This window comes from Anopheles stephensi, chromosome 2 (genome assembly GCF_013141755.1).
Source record: "Anopheles stephensi strain Indian chromosome 2, UCI_ANSTEP_V1.0, whole genome shotgun sequence".
In the NCBI taxonomy this organism is placed as follows: Eukaryota; Metazoa; Arthropoda; class Insecta; order Diptera; family Culicidae; genus Anopheles; species Anopheles stephensi.
Window position 1 is genome coordinate 26,330,972 of NC_050202.1, and position 17,104 is coordinate 26,348,075.

A 17,104-nucleotide genomic window follows, 5' to 3' on the forward strand; every position below is an offset into this window, starting at 1 on the left:
AGGACCGGGGTTCAAATCCCATCCAGACCACCTCCCCTGTACGAAGGGCTGACTACATCACCAAGGGTAAAATTAAGTCACAGAAAGCCAGAAATGGAAATTTGTAGTGCCAAAGAAAAAGAAGACTGTTTTTTCTCTCTATTTGATCCGTCACAGTCTATTACCACTGAGTATTTGCACAATCAGGCATAGGTTTTGTTTGTTCCAGAACAACCTAGACTTTTCCATTATAATATAAAGAAATATTCAATTTGTTATATACGTTAAATGAAACTAAATTCAACGCGACTTCACGGACCCGGTCTCCATCAAAACGCTCTACTGCTGCTTGGTTCGATCGGTGCTGGAGTATGCCTCCATTGTATGGTAGCCCTCTGCTGCTCGGCCCCTGGCCCGCTTGGAATCCGTCCAGCGCAAATTCACCCCATTCCAGTGAAGGGAACCAGTGAAATTGCAACGTCCGGAGATTATTTGTTGCGGGACTTTTGGACTACCGGATCGACTCCCCAACTCTACTCTCTGGGGTCAACCTATACGTCCCAACCAGGTCGCTTCGCCCAAGGACGCTGCTTGACGTAGAGGATTGCCGAACCCATTTTGGGACCTTTGGTCGCTATATCCGTATGTGGCATGAATAATACATTATTACTAATCGTCACCGACTGGACATGCCACGCTCTGCGCTTTTAAACTGTATTCGATCCGTCCGACCTTCTAACTGTTAAGTGTCTTAGAAATAAGGCTTCAAGGGGGCCCTGCGGTGCCCGTTGAATTTTTGAGCAATAAAGAAATTGTTAATCAAATATGGTTTAATAGCATAATATCAATCGTATGAATTTCACAACATGAACTGAATAATTCCTGTAAAACAAATATTTTTATTTTGGCAAAGATAATTCTAATGCGTCCAAACCAATCGTTTGCTTGCTATTAGATATTTTAATTTTCAGTCAATATTTTTGATTTATATTTTTAATATATTTTTTACCTTGTATAGGTCTATAGGTATTACACTAGGTTTTGTTAAAATAATAAAATAAAAAGTATTTATGTATAGCGCTCAAAATAACTCATGGAAAATAATGAAATTAACCCCTACCTGTAGAAGCCTCCATTTGAAAATGAAACCTAACAATCACCCCTTTTTCTGTTCTCCTCCCCAAGACACTTTTCTATTCTCAAAAACCATAAAGCTTCGCTACCCAGCCCATCTAACCTAGCCATTAGATCGAGTGTCCTTTTTAATTTCCCTCCGTCTTACGGGTTTTGATGACAACAGAAGCTGTCTGCACTCTCCGGAACGGGAGAGAAAGGAAAGGGAAGAGTACTTCCATTAGCACGCTTTTCGGTGCTTCATCCCCGGTACTCAAAACCCTCGAACACACTTGCCAACGAGCCTAACGATACGCCAAGACCAGCCGTGGACCAGCCCCGTAATAAGGACACCATACACGCCTCCCATTCTTAAGCGCCAGCGAAGCGTCTTAAAACCAAGAGCACACTAAATTTGCCAAGTAATTTAATATAGCATCTCATTAGCCGAGCCTTCAGTTCAGGGACTTGCAGGGCGAGGCCACGGCGCACGGTACTTCTGCAGTGGTAAACCGCCTAATTTAAATCCAGCCGCGCCCGGTGCTCTTGCTTTGCACCCTCAGTATGAGCACAAAACGAACGAAGCGGACGGAAAAAGTCGCCAACAGAAAAGCTTAACAGTTTGGTAAGATTTTCATTCACTGTTTCTCTCGCTGTTCCCGTTCGGTTGTTCATCTTGCCCACAGAAAAGGAATTAACAACCACCTGCCTGTCCTGCCTGCCAGGCCGTTTTCTAAGCACAGCTCACCCTCCCGTTTTAAGAAGAACGGTTGTGAAATTATGTCATAATTCTGCGCAAAACATTCACAAATTAAACCGAGTCATTTGGAAATCCGGCCCCCATCGCTTCCGTCCAGGCGTTTGCCTCGCAACAACGCAACAACGACACAGCTTATCTGCGAGAGTTTGTTCCCCACGCGTTTTAGGGCACGCAGACTTTCTGATTCGCTGTTGGCCCAATGGTGGTTGCTTTTCACTGGCTTGCGGCATCTGGCAGCCGAGGTTAGGAAATCAAAACGCAAAACCAAAATCCCAAGTTCTCTTCGCTGCCGTTCGTGTTAAGCTAGAGACCGCCGGAAGGAGATGTGTCCGGTGATGCGGTGAAGAGTGTTTTTTTTTGTGCGTTTATTTCAATGAAATCTGGTGTTTCGCAGATTCGTCATCATCATCATCATCAACGGTTTGTGGGTTCTTTCTCCGCGTGGAGAATTAACTACCGAAGGAATGGGCAATAATGTAGAGTTGGTTCTTTGTGAGTGGAGTCGTCATCTTTTGAATCGCTGGTGGCGGATACCGGCCGGTTGACAGAGTGAAGTACACGATTGGTCAATCTACTTTCGAGCAGAATAAAGTTGTTTGTTTGATGAATTCGAGCGAGGCCCAGCGGTTTTGTGCCTCGGTGTGATTATAATTTCGTTGGAAATGAAAGCAATCTTCAAAGGAAGGCTCGAGGCAATTATCGTTCTACTGGCGATATTGCAGAAGAATTCTTAGAAAGTGGTATGAATTTCGGAGAAGAATTTTATATAAAGGGAAAGATTTTGTTAAACATTTAAATGACATGAAAATGATTATTCGCCGAATAAAAACACGAAGAAGAGATCAATTCCTAACAACAAATGTTCAGCAGCGTCATTCGAAAGGAACGTCCTAACCCTATTGCTACTGAAAAGTATGTTGAGTAAAAGGAATTCCTGAACAACGCTATGCTCTACTCTTTCAACAACTTCCAGTCAGTATTCGTTGCTACTGACTTTATTCATTTGATTTCAAGATAACCCAGTTGAACTCTTAACACACAAACACATGATGGCTGCGTAGACTTGTTTGTACTTATTTTCGGAAGAACAATCATTACTACGCGGTATCGGTCCAGAAGACACGCTTTCATACTCGATTCTGCCGTTTCTTGGTGCCTCTACCAAAGCTGCAAAGCTACAATATTTCGAGCGTCCATTGGCTTGTATGTTGTACTCTATCTTTTACAAATCTACGTAAGGGGTCTATGAGAACCTCAGCTAGAAAAAAGGATGATTCCGTCAGCCAATCAAGTATTCACAGTTGTTTAGAATCAGGTAAACTCCCCCAAAACGTTTGACAGTTGGTTCGCTAAGCGCGTCAGGCCTTCGCAAGGTAAATGACTATAGGTGGTGAGTTGTCCAGAGTAAATTGACATCTCTCAACCTGACAGAGCAATTCATCGAGGGGAAGGATATTGAGGAGAATGCTGGTGGTGGTATCGCTGGCGGATGTTTGACGAATTAAGAAGCGGATCAACCTAGTGGCAGATCAACCTAGGAGCGGAATGAGGGGGGGAGGGAGCGGAATGAGTGGGGTCATCGGTTTCCCGCTATTAAAGGGGCCTCAACTGCCTCCAAATATTTTGACCCGTCACTGCTGTCAGTTGCAACATTTCATCCAAATAATGTGAAAACATAAAAAAGGTTTAGACCCCTACAACACATTGAAGAACCTTTTTCTTCCTGGTTGAATGACCAGCGTGATCATGCAGGCTACATAATGCAGGCAATAAAGTTGGAAAGTCATCCATCACAGCGAAGGAAATGGTCTAGATGGGATTCGATTTTAAATTTTGCTTTCCAAACTTTGAATATTTGGATTTGCATTTGAGGATAGCCAACATAGTGTTGGGAGATTCGGGATTGAAAAGATTCCAAGATCGAATCCCTAGAAAGATTCGAATGAGATTTGATTCTAAGTGAAGGATCCGAATCCTTGGATTGGAATACAATTGGGATCCCACTGAGATTCGATAGGACTACCATTCGATCAGGACTTGTTACTTTATGATAACGACGCGATCGTTGGAGGACGGCACGCGAGCCTATTGTCAGCTTGTGCTAACGGGCGCGAGGGGGCGCGTTGCTTCGGACGACATTGGCGGACGGACCTGAAGCGAAAGATGACGTGGTCTGGCGTGACGATCGAAAGAACGAGGAAAGGATCTTTCTTTTTAATCCTGACCAGCGAGCCAAGCGGACGAATTATTAGTTTCGCTGAAAAAAGTATGCAAAATAATCCACTCGCCTTTTTTATTGCTGGTCAGGCGTTGCAATTCGCAACAGGGCTAGAATTTGTTTAGTTCAGGATTTGATAAAGTTGGAAAAGTAGTGCACAAAAATTGAAGGAACAAAGAGAATAACATAATTAAAAGACTTTTATTCCTCACTCTGGGGCGAGCACTTTCCCACCGAATTCAACTATACCCCCGGATTCCGAGATCTAAATCTTTATAAGGATTGGGGTTCGAAGATTCGAATCCCTACCGGGGGACTCATTTATTTCATCACTAATCCAAAATAGATAACTTTAAACTGATCCCATCTCACACACAGCTAACTAATCCTTCGGTCATTGGCTAATCAGTCTGTTGCCCAAAATCATAAAAGAGCTTCCTTTTGCGCTACTATTTGGAGACCGATCATTCTGGTGACGGAATAGTTTCATTTTAATCATAAATGAAATGAACATTCTTAGTGAAGGTAATGAGCGAGCACCACGGTGAGAACAGTGCTCCAAACTGAGGAAGAATATTGTAATGAGAACAGAGTTTGCTAGTGAGTTCTGCTGTGTTCTGCTTAGTGGGCAGTTAATGTGAGCAGCACTTCAAGGAGAGGACAGAGCTTCCTGGTGCCTATCAGTTTATCTTTTTCAACGAGAAGAGTGCACTTAGAGCCCTCGATTTTCGATGTGACAATACATTATTGTAGCTGCCAGGGATGGCTAAACAAACATGACTCATTGCATCGCATTTAATGTTGATCATACAACTACACTGTCTATATTCACATAGACACCACATCATATTTAGACCAATATTGAATAAAAATTCTCACGCTTCATTTTTTTTTCTCTCCCTTCCGCTAGACAATCAACACAGGGCCGCATGATCGTTGTCGGTGACGGAGCTCTCCTAATAGTCGGTACCTTCAAACGGCGCGTCCCCGATCCCGACTTCAAGGTAGGTTCCACGGTTCAACGTCCATTCCCCCTCCCCACACCAGTACACCTCACATTTATCAGCAAACAACATTCCATGCAAACATAATAAACTGCTACTCTTCGGAATGTTCCATCGTAACGATGGTTTATTAGTTTAGAGCACTATTATAGCTTCCAGTTTTGTTGCAGTGTTGGCCCTTCCGTTCCGTCACGAAATAATTCCGGTCCTCTGTTTATCTTTCCTAGCCCGGGTTGGGCGAAATAATATTTACCCAAACAGAGGAGGACCCTTTGCTGTCCAACGATACACTGATACACCCCCGTGACGTTTTGTTTTCGGGACATTGAAATTAAATTACCACCTTCCACGTCCTTTTTTCTCGCTCTCCCAACCAGCTCTATCTTTCGTCCAACATAAGTTTGGCCGACTACAACATGGGCTACTGCCTGACGGGGACGCTCGAGCGGGGCTGCGAACGGACGAACCAGTATCAAACCACGCACTTTGCCGTCATCCGGCGCTGTTGGCCTTCGAACGAGCATGACGGACACCATGGCGGTGGGTTCGGTGTGGGTGGCGTCGGCGGGGGAGGCGGGAGCGGTGGCAGTAAGAATAACAACAAAACACAGCACACCTACATCGATTTTCTCTTCAACCGATGATGGCATGATGGGGTGGGACGAGAGTAACACAAATGGCGATTACGTGAGTGCGTTTTGTTTCGGGGGCTTTTTCGATACACACTTTTTTGTTTGTCCTTCGAAACAGCCAGCTGTGGCGTACAGCTGTGGGGAAGGGCTAGCACGAGAGCCATCGGAAGGCACGCGTTTAAGTGCGTGTCCTTATAGGTAGCATTCGATGATAACATAAATTTAGATATGGGTGTACATTACACAAACTGGAGGAAGAATTTAGTAGGAAAACGTTGATGAACTCGTGGCAGGCAGCAAGGATATTAAAGATGCGAGCTTTGCTTTATGAAAGCAAAACCTTTTGTTTTTTCAAGCTTAACTCTGGAAATCCATAACACAGCTTCTGGAGTCACTGGCAACAAGTAACGAAATGCAAGCGATAAAACACTTAATAGGAGAAGGAAAGAAAACAAAAAAGAGGCGAAAAGAATCCGAAAAGAACGGAGAACGAAAACCTCTAAACAAATTGATAAAAGCAAAAGATAAAAACCCAAAAAGCCTATCGTAACGAAGAGATAGAAAATAGATATGAAATGAAAAACATTTATTGAATCTCAATCACACGAAGGGAAGCAACAACAAAGAATCAACCAACATAAATCAAACGCAAAATATAGAACAAAACACAAAAGCTGAATAGAAACAGAGAAAAAAAATAGCAAAAAAGCTGGAAAATAAATATCAACCACGCACCGAATGCACCATTATTCATTTTTAGGACAAACATTTTGCTTGACGGAGAAAGAAGAAAATCCTTTTTGTGAAATAGAACACACACACACACACACACTCACACACCCAAAACCAAAGCCAACGGAAGAGGAAGAGATAAAATCAATCAATCGATCGATCGAGAGCCGATCGCTGTTTTCGCACGTGTGATTTGCGTTTGTTTAAAAAATCGATGGTGAAAATCGTATCCTATGGGGGGGTGAAAAAGGAGAGGGAGGAAGCAACGCGCTCACAAACACACGCACATTAGAAGATAGGCGTGTGGTGTGCGTTTCGTTTGTGTATAATCATTCCTATAGAATAAATCCTAGCATGGCCGAGTCGGAGCGCAGAATGTTTGACAATTTTCGATGCTGCATTGCTGTAGGAAAGTATTTTTGTACTGGTCGCTTTTTGTACATAGGAAACTTTGCTTGATAGGCCGCAAAAGTCGAATGTAAGATCAAAATAAATTTAAATAATATTAATGAACGAAACCCCAAAATACGAGAATAAAAAAAAACCCTCGACAAAACGCTCGAATCCACTGAGCACACATATATATATATACACAGGTTTGCTGTTTTGTGCATTGCTTTCTCGGTACGATACGAACGAGCTGGTAGAAGCGAAACATACGTAAGCTGTAAATTTCCGTACCGCCCTTTTACCGATGCGTATAACCGTTGCAATACTTAATACTTTCATACCTTACTCTTTATATCCAGCTTTAGTGTTGTAGTTTCATTTTCTACTAGTCATTTAGCGCAGTTCTTTTGTCTGTTTTCTCTTATTTCCTGTTTATAAAACATAGTTTCTTAAGGTTTATATAAATCAGTGTGCACTTATGTTTTACTTACAAAAATCAAACCACAAATCAAATCCAAAACAAAAATGCAAGCACTGTGGAACGAAAGAGAAAGGAGAGGCTAACAAACCAAATCAACCATTCGAAATCAAAATGTAACACGATGAACATTAACGTCCTGCCAGTATTTAACGTCCATAACAAATAGTTGTCTAGTTGCACTGCGATGCGCGCACCCTCACAAGCGCTGCCGGTGTACGGTGTAAGGTGGTGACTGAATGCAAATAGGGAAAGCTTGTAGTGAAGAAAGAACACAACCGTTAAAACAACCTATTAGGAGCTGAGTGTACTGATGATGTCTTGAGCGCTGCTTTTCGTACAGATAAACAGATACTATGCCATCAGAAAAAAAACGGCTTTTGTTTAATCGGGACAGTTTTTATCTCAATTATAAATTTATTTTAAAACATTTTCTTTTGTAGGTATATCCGCAACATACGTACTCTTAAATGCCTAATGTCTAAAACTATCGCTAATGTCATGATGCTAGAGAAGACACTGCGAAGTAGTCGCCAAGCTGTTTGCCCATCCTTTTTGGTGATGCTTCTTTGATTTATTTTTCTACACCCCGTACCCCAGTTAGCCGGGAACTGAAAACACAGTCAAACTTTTGCAACAACCAAAGAACTATTAGAAAACAGGAGAGCCACGGTGAGTGGCAGTGGGTGGTAGCCCCAGAAGCTAGCTTAGCTTTTTCGTGTTAGAAACTAAACTAGATACCGCAGAACGGAGCGAGGATTAAACAGGTCAAATACAGTCTGCTTCATACCTAGCACGACTAAGAGTGAGCTTTTGCTAGCGTGTGAAAGCTTTGGCAGCACATAACAAACCCAGTAACTGCATCAGGAATACACCCAATTTTTGCTTTCTGTTTTCTTCTTTGTCCTTCCCCTTTTCGAACTGCTTCTCGTTCAATAGCCATCGCTACTAGCCCCCACCTTAAGCTTAGGATATGTGTAAATCATCATAAAACCTGCGCAGCTTTTGTAGCATAGGAAATGGCAGTGTGACTGCTCCTGAATGTAATGCAACAGCGAGCTAACCCATAACGTAAATAAGCACAAACACGGAGAAAACCCCTTTCTCGTGAACCCACACACTCACACGCGCGCGCAGACAGCTAGCAAGAAGCAAGAAGAGAGACTATTTTTTCTAAAGGAATTTATATACAAAAACCCAACGATTCAGCAGCAGCAGCACGGATTGTGAGAAAGGAAGTGAGTAAAGCAAACAAATGACAAGACACGAGATGCGCGTTCGGGTGTGTGAGTGTGAAGGAGTCGAAAGTAAAGCCGAATCGCCGCGGGGGGGCGGTTGTCAAATATCAAATCAAATCGTCGTCAATAATGATGTAATAAGTGTAATTATGTATGTAAGGCCGGGTCGGCTGGCCTGGTGGTTAATCACGGGGCGCGTTGTTTACGAGTATAACCATTGTCGAAAACCGATCGATGATGCGTTCGCGTGAGAGAAGAAATAAATGTTGTTATAATTTCCAAACGGTTGGATGTTTTTCTTCCGTTTCATTTTTGCTACAGTTGAGGATGACATTTTCTTCAGTTCGATGCGTTAAAGATGGCAGTACGGAATAATTTCTTCTTCCTTTCTAGCCTGCTGCTATGGAGCACGGGTCGCTGGCAAGCACCTTTTCGGTAGGGCATTAGACCGGCATCCTCATCACGTTCCTCAACCAGCATATCCTTCCAGCTTTGGCAAACATCAGATTGTTTGCATCGCCATAGAACTAAACATGAGCTCGTCCGGTTCATTCTCCTTCTCTACATGTCCTGTTCGCACACATTGACAAAGATAGTCCGTAGTATCTGCCTCTCGCGCTCGAGGATGGCGAGTGCTTTGGTGTCCTCCTTCAGGACTCCAGGACTCTTGCCCGTAGGTAGAGGACTACTGGTACCCTGTGTGCGACATATGGCACATGCCGTGCGTTGTAGGAAACTCCTGGATCTCGGAAGAGTCTCAGAGCCCGTAGTAGGCACGGTTCCCCTGAAAAATGCACCTTCGTATTTCACTGTTTACGTTGTTGTCCGATGTTAACAGAACTCCTCTACTTCCTGAAGATCGTCACGGTTAGAGCCTCCGGGAAGCTGGTACTTTATCCTAGCCGCATTTATTCTCAATCAAATTCTATAGGCCTCGCGTTTAAGTCAGATGTACGCCTCGCACACCGTCGCAGGTGTCCGTCCGATGATGTCAATATCATCCGCCAAAGAGTTGCAGAGACTGGATGACAAAACGAAGGCTTCACTTCGCATGACACCTTCCAGAGCGATGTTAAATAGTAGACAGAAGAGTCTGTCCCCAGAAGAGTTCTGTCAACATCAAGTCAAGATATCTCTTTGATTTTCCAGTCGAAGAACTACATTCCTTCGCTGCTAAGGTTCGGGAGATTTGAATTTTCTACAGTTTTTTTTTCTTTTTGTAAATAGCTTTTAGAGGTTTTCTTTGGCCTTGCTTGCAAACAATAAATACCTTTCTGGTGCTTCTGGTACTTTTTTTCGTTCAACTCAGTCGAGTAGACTTTCTTTTCGGCAAGTTAGATGCTAGAGTAAACGTTTTCGATACAAGCGCCTGTTACAGCTGATTTTAAGGCCGAGGCGATAACGGCGCTGGTTTTCACAAGGCAGGACCGGGGACCAAATCCCCTCCAGACCGCTTCCCCGTACGCAGTGCTAACTACTTTGCTACGGGTAAAATGAAGTCACAGAAAGCAGGCCGAGACCTCTCGAGGTTGTAGTGCCAAGGAAGAAGAAGACAGTTGATTTTTGTCTCTAAATAAGGAGCCCAATGTTCCCAATTCGCAACATATGATATGATTGTAATTATTTGTATTTATAAAAGATGATCCCAGCCTGGATACAGCGCGGCCTAGTGGTAAATGACGGCCTGCGGATAGAGGGCCAGATGCAACAGCGGCGTCGGTCTTCACACGGTTCAAATCCAATCAGGGTCGTTCCCACACAATCAGGACTATCTATCCAACTATGCGGTATCAATAAGTCTAGTCAGTTCAAAACGGCAGGCATGACCTAAGAAGATATTAGGCCAAGAAAGAAGAAGAAGAAGACAATCCTCAAAAATAAGAACCCCATTCTAAGTACAGTAATCTCCTTCCTTTTTTGTATGAAATGGAGTTCATCTACTTTGACACATGAAGTACACCAGAGCTGTCCAGAACTCGGCCGCGAGTAAACAACACTGTTCGTGATAATGTTGAGATTGAGAATGCAGTTGTAAAGCGATCACATAGATCTCTGCCATTAAGCAGGGGCCAGTGTAGTTCAAGAGACTTTTAACGTGCAAAAGCGCTCGTCTATCAGGAGAAAATTTTGGTCTGGAAGGGTTTCCTCTACCACGAAATTTCGTAAGCCTTCACCGATTTCATCTATCAAGAGACCTCACGTTAGATCGAAGATCCCATTTACCATAAGCTCACTTCTTCCATAACTTCTCTACCAAGAGACTCCTTCGCCAAAGTAGCTTCATCTACCAACAAATCTTTTTACCTAGGCTTAAAATATCAAAAGAGCTAGTAGCCGAAGCAGCTTCAACGACCAAAGAGCCTTATAATGATTCCCACACAGAGTGATGACTGCTATTCCGGATAATAACGATAAGATTGATCCCACAAGAAAAAAGAGGAATTCTTTGAATCTTGAATTGACTTTTCACACATGAAGCTTAATATTCAAAAGCTAATGCAGCAGATTGAAAGAGAGAGAATGTTTCTGTGGAAAACTACATGAATAGTACTAATTTAATAGCTGTGCAAAATCTGAAAACAAAAATCTATTATGTGTACCTTAACTGCATACAGAACTAGATATATTTTACAGGACGAAATACATAAACAAATCCAAAGCATTTCTTCACACCATTTAGCATTGCTTAACGTACGCGTTCGACTATCATCACTGAACAAATCCAATAGCGCTAATGGAAATTACTCGATTCTCGATCTCTTCCATCAAAAACAGAGAAAAACCCCTACTGCACTAATCAGTCCTTTGTTCTAGCTGCCTTTTTGTTTTCCCCCCAGATGATGCTGGTTTTGTGACCAAAACCCGGGACAAAAGCAGCCCCAACAATCGCTGCCCAAAATTCTGCCAACGTTCGATGATGACACATCGGATCGGTTCTCGGATATCGGTTCGGTCACGGCCTCGCCTGACGGTTCCATGGTTTTGTTTCTATTTGATGAAACCGATGCTGCTACCGTTGCCGAAGGTTAATTAAACGCATTATCCCGTCGCACACATTTGCTGACGGTGCTGAACGAACGGCTGGTTCGTTAGAGGGTTAATTAAGCCTATTGAAGCGTGGCTAACCCGGGCCGACCGCATCCTTTGCGACGACAAATGTTCGTTAATTAGATGGAGGTTAAGTATTTGTCGGCTGCCCGGTTCGGTCCAGCAGGTTGGGCAGAATGGGTTAACACAATCGCAACATGATTGGAGCCTGATTAAAACGAACGCGGGAACATGTGTTTATTTCCACCTAAAAGCATTCTGATGTTTGATGTCACGCCGAAACCATGATCAATAGTTTCCTATTCATCGAATCGATTAATTACACTATAAATAAGGAGTCTGCTTACTGTAACGGGAAGCTTATGCGGTCTCTAATGATTACACATTGTGATAAGATTTAATTTAATTGGATTTTTGAGACTATATTTATGTAATGATGCATCATTCAATCAGCAACGATGCCGTAACCGAAATATTAACGTTATAAATTTCAAACAACACATCTTCTGCACTAATCCATCATTCTTCATCCTACACGCTTCATTTAGGAATTGGCTATCGAAACCTGTAGAAAGAACGGTTCCATCTTTTTATCGCATTTTCATGGTCGATTAATCTCGGCCCTCCATCCAGGCCTTTTATAGTAACACAGAAACAAAACAAAAAACCAGAATCACATCGACTTCGATAATTCATCGATTACTATGGGCTAAACAGGCCTAAACGTTGATCATGGCGACACATCAGCGTCGCTCGACGAAGATAAATGGCTTTGACGACGTGTCAAGATTGGGACGCCTGGTCCTTTAAAAAGTTTTGTCCCCGGACCAACAGAAGGCTTTTCTTCGAAGTAAAGTCGTAATGGAGATTTTGCCAGCGGAAAAAAACGGAAAAAGATGTTCGGCCAGCATTGTACGCAATGTTCATTAATTAAGATTAGCCTTCCGTTTAAACCCGATGGTGTTGATGGCTTCTTTCGTGAAGGCTAATAGCTTAAGACATTATTGGAATGGTTGGAGACATTTTCAAATTTATATCTAATTTAGTTGGATTTTTCAGTGAACATCGGCACATTTCGTTGTTGCTAACGTTCACTACAACTCCCATTCACGACGATAAGATTATCCAACATGGCAATCACATCTATCCACAGTATAATACAGCATCAATCGCCTCAAATTTAAATCCCTTTCTCAAAGAACTCGCCAAACGATTTGTGCAGCGAAGCAAAGCAGCGGACTGTTTACGACGGATAATGCTAATCCTTTCTTCCCACGGAAGACGTCGTCCGAATTTGGGCGACCAAATACCGACAGTCCTTCCAACCATTCTTCCGTGACAGAAACGTTGCTGAGCGGCTTAATGTTTTTTTTCGGAAATAAGCTGTTTCTCGCGAGATTTTGCATGAGTGCTTTAGAAAAATACCTTTGAGTAAGAATCCTTTCGCTTAACTTAAGGATATTGAAGCCGGATATTAAACTTCATCTTTGAAGCGGGACCAAATTTATGTGTGTACAGAGAAGCGCTATTTTGATCACCCTGTGCTCAAGGTAACGAGCGACAATTTACTCTGTGCTATGGCAAAGCTGTGGTCAACCGATGTGCTATCGGTACGATTAAGACGGCAAGCGTAATATCACAGTCCTATTTGCTTTTCCGACGAATTACTTTTGCCGCTGCTTACGATTGGCTAGCTGCTAACGATAGCAGGAATTAATCTTCTTCCTTACAAAGAGCCCGCAGAGAATAAAGACAGCCGTGGGAGACCGTGGGTGGGGAAGGAAAACAAAACGAGCGCCAGTGCACTCGATATCCGTCTGCACTTCACGTCGTGCTTGCATACGCCTTACTTTCACCGGCAACTCGTCCCGCCCTGCAATACCGTTTAATTGCCCTCGGAAACAAACAGAAGTAAATCTAGCGCGAACCGCACCGTTTTGTTCGAGTGTGTATCGGTGGCGACGCTGCCAAGCCGGGATGGCTAATGGCTATCCTTTACAAAAGCTTATAAAACGCACAGCGCACAACAATCTCGTGCCGTGCCCCCGCGCTCAAGCTGTCTTGCTTGCATCTTGAAGGCAGGTTCATGCTGATGGTGCAAGGCAAGAAGACACTGTTGTCTTTTGGCTTCGGGATGTTCGACGTCTTGGTACGGGTTTTTTATCTGCTTCTTTGGTTTCTACACAGGATCGACTGAAAGAAGTCTCATTAAACTTAAATTAAGTTTCTTGCTAAGCGTGCTATTTTTGCCGATGGAAAATTGCTTTTCATTAGCGTTTTATGAGAATCGATGGGATGGGTTTTTCTTTCTCTCGATAAAAGGAGATGAATTTAGAAATTGTACAGCATACGTGATGTAAGGGCGTGTGAAATGAAGATAAATAACAATTTTTTCTTTTTTATTCATGGAGGACGGCCTGGCTGTATTGCTTAAATAACATAGTTTTTCCAATTAGAATCATTTTGAATATTTTTCTAAGAAAAACTGAAAGGATTTAAAAAAAAAGATTGATTTTTTGAAAAAATGCGAGAAAATGTTAGAATTTAAAATAATCTTCAAGATATAAGTGACTTTGAAGTACATTTTAGTATGGATATTTATACCTCCGTTGGATCAAATAAAGCCTTTAACAACTAGCTATATATTCTATTCTTATGAGTAACAAAATATGAACCTTACAAAACATCAGATTCAAAAAAAAATTAAATGCATTTTGTCTTTGAATGTTTTAAGTTTCCATTGTTTCTAGTAATTTTAAATTGGTGATGTTAAGAGTCAAATATGTGAAGAAATATATCACAACTAAACATCAATGGAGACGCCCAGTACTTGATGTCCCTCAATAATAGAAAACATATTTCATTTTCTTGATTTTGGTAAAATTGTAAGATTTCAAATCTTTGCAAGTAAAATAAAAAATTCGTTCCTTTCTTACAACTTCGCTTTGCTTCATCATCCTGAGCATTGAAAAAAAAACTCTTCATTTATCATCGAACAAACCCTATGGATCCTTTCCAGCATTGTGGGCTGTCGCTTCGAAAACGTCATATGTGATTAAACTGTGTGTCTTATTCTTAACGTGAAGCGATACCTACCCAGCTTTCTATCACAATTAAATACAACACTCTGTGCTTAGTCAAACAGGACCCACACACACACACACACACACACACACACACACACACACACACAAAGCGCTTGCAACAACTTCAACTCCAACGAAGAAAAACCGGTCCGACCCACGGTGCACGGTGAATAGGAATACTATTTTAAAAATACATCACCGATTCTCGCCAGCATTCGACCGGGTAAGCCACTCTACCGGGAAAACCGTATCCAATTTCGGTAAAGCATCCTGGCTTTACACAATGCCAAAGCGCAAAAGCGTACCACTTTATTCACCCGGCGTGACGGTGTGAGGTTTGTTGCGAACCGTCCCCACACAAAAAACCTCCCACCCCTCACAGGAGGACACGTGCAAGAGAACCTTCCTAACGAGATTAAATGTAAATCGATAACGGTATCTGATATATTTTTGAGATCCACACCGTTTCTTGCTCACAAACATTTTTTCTTATTGTGAAATGTTGGGTGAAATATGTTACTTGCAAGCATGCGATTAAATTGATATCTAGCTCGAGTGACGAAAATATGTACCGGGCAATGCAAGCGAAATTTTAAATTAAAAATTAATATTTTCTTCTCAATGTTTCGTACAACGGCACTCACATACACTTGAAGCACTTAAGAGTTTCATTTCCATCAGTGGCGTAAAAAAAGCGTAAATCAACATCGCTTGCCGTACACGGGGCGCCGAAAGCAATGTACTTCACGGCACTGCACACGCCCATCCACGTTGCCATGCTACTGTAACGAGCCGCGCTAGGCGCTACAAATCTCATGGGAGTTCATCCATCTTGCATGATCGAAATGACTTACCGAGAGATGCGAGGTTCTTACCGAGAGCTTATTACCTTTAGCAGCTCGTTACCGGTCGACCGAACCTGCCCGGCCCATCCCTACCCACAGCACACGTTATGTACACACCCGCCGATGTTTCGAGGTCGGATCCCGGGCCCGAACCGATCTGCGCAACAACATCACCGTTACATCGCTTCTCCTCAGATTTCTCCCTTCCAGCCCCAAGGGAGGTAGGAAAAGGTGAATAAATTTCTTGAATAATTTTCGACGATATGAAAATTCAATGAAGTTATAAATCACATCTTACAGCCGTTCTCTGCGGTGCCGCTTTCGTATCGCGATCGGTTCACGGTTCACAGCCTCAGCATTGGGTACGTGCGTGTTTTCTTTTCATAGCCGGTCCCATGGGTTTTGGGTTTTCGGTTTTGGCGTTTGCTTTGGGCTCCTCTACCCTGCCCCCGGGCACATCCTATGCCTGGGAGAGCATTGTTGAAGTAAAAATTATCTCACGTTGCAAACGCGTAAGGTAACGAACCGGTGACTGAAATTGGTTGAAATCGGTTACGGTCACTGGAGGAAAGATAGCGTGGATTTTCTTCACAAGTGGATGTCGATTCCATGAAACACAAGATAAATAAGAGTATAACAGGGGATAAGGATGAAATATTTGTAAGGATTGCGTATCTTCAACCGTTTTAGCGAGAATAAGCCATGAAACGCCTAAAAGTATGTAAATTTTGAACAAAAAAACGATAGAAAAGCAGAAACTATCAAAACCAATAGGACAGCGACGTATGACAGTTTAACATTTTGTATAAAATGTTATAACAACTCATCGTTATTTTCATTTTTGTATTATTTTTAAAATTATTAAATTTATTATAAATTAAATAAATAATTTATTTAAATTATTAAAATTTTAATTTATTGATTGTTGTCGTAATAAGATGGCTTTGCGAACGGCATTCTAATATTTAACTTTTTCAGTTTCTTTCTTAAGTTTCTCCAAATGATATAAGAACTTTAGCTCAACTAACCTATATTTCTAGTGATGGTAGTAATGGTTTGTTTGTCTTATATTTTTATTGATTAAAAACTCGAGAAGGCCCCCCCCCCCCCCTAGAATCTTTTGTGTGCAGCACTGTGACCTGTTATTTTTTTTTTGCATAGTGTGATTTCTGTTTGGTCAAAAATTGGTTGATAAAAACATTGTGCATGTTTCCTTAATACTTTTACTAGGCAGCGAGTAGAGCATGATAATATTCATATTAACAAGTGATTGGAAATTCTGAAAATCTTATTTTTCCTCTTTTACCGAATATCTAACAACTATCGAAACAATGTTCCGTAACCATCTGAGAACGCCATGCAAATTAAGGGCCGGATTGTCCCCCCCTTGTGCGACCGAAAAAAAGTACAAGTAGCCCCCTAATGCCAAAATGAATGGTCATGATAGGGGGCAGAAGGTTCTAAACGAATTCGGGAAGGGACAACATTTCATTCGAATTTGTTAAACCATTTTGACCACAATGAAAGGACACTGTGCAGCTTTCGAGATATGCACAGCGATTTGCAAACATTAAGGCGTAT

General features: G+C 42.1%; 1 protein-coding gene across 1 annotated transcript in view; it reads left to right on the top strand.

Annotated features, from left to right (window-relative positions):
- LOC118505945 overlaps positions 1-8,827 on the top strand; it is a 38,808-nt gene extending 29,981 nt beyond the window's left edge. Inside the window, exons 5-6 of the mRNA XM_036042469.1 lie at positions 4,981-5,074; positions 5,452-8,827. Of these exons, the coding sequence (XP_035898362.1) occupies positions 4,981-5,074; positions 5,452-5,718 (361 nt within the window). The 3' untranslated portion in view covers positions 5,719-8,827. The remainder of the gene's footprint in view (positions 1-4,980; positions 5,075-5,451) is intronic.
- The last annotated feature ends 8,277 nt before the right edge of the window (positions 8,828-17,104 follow it).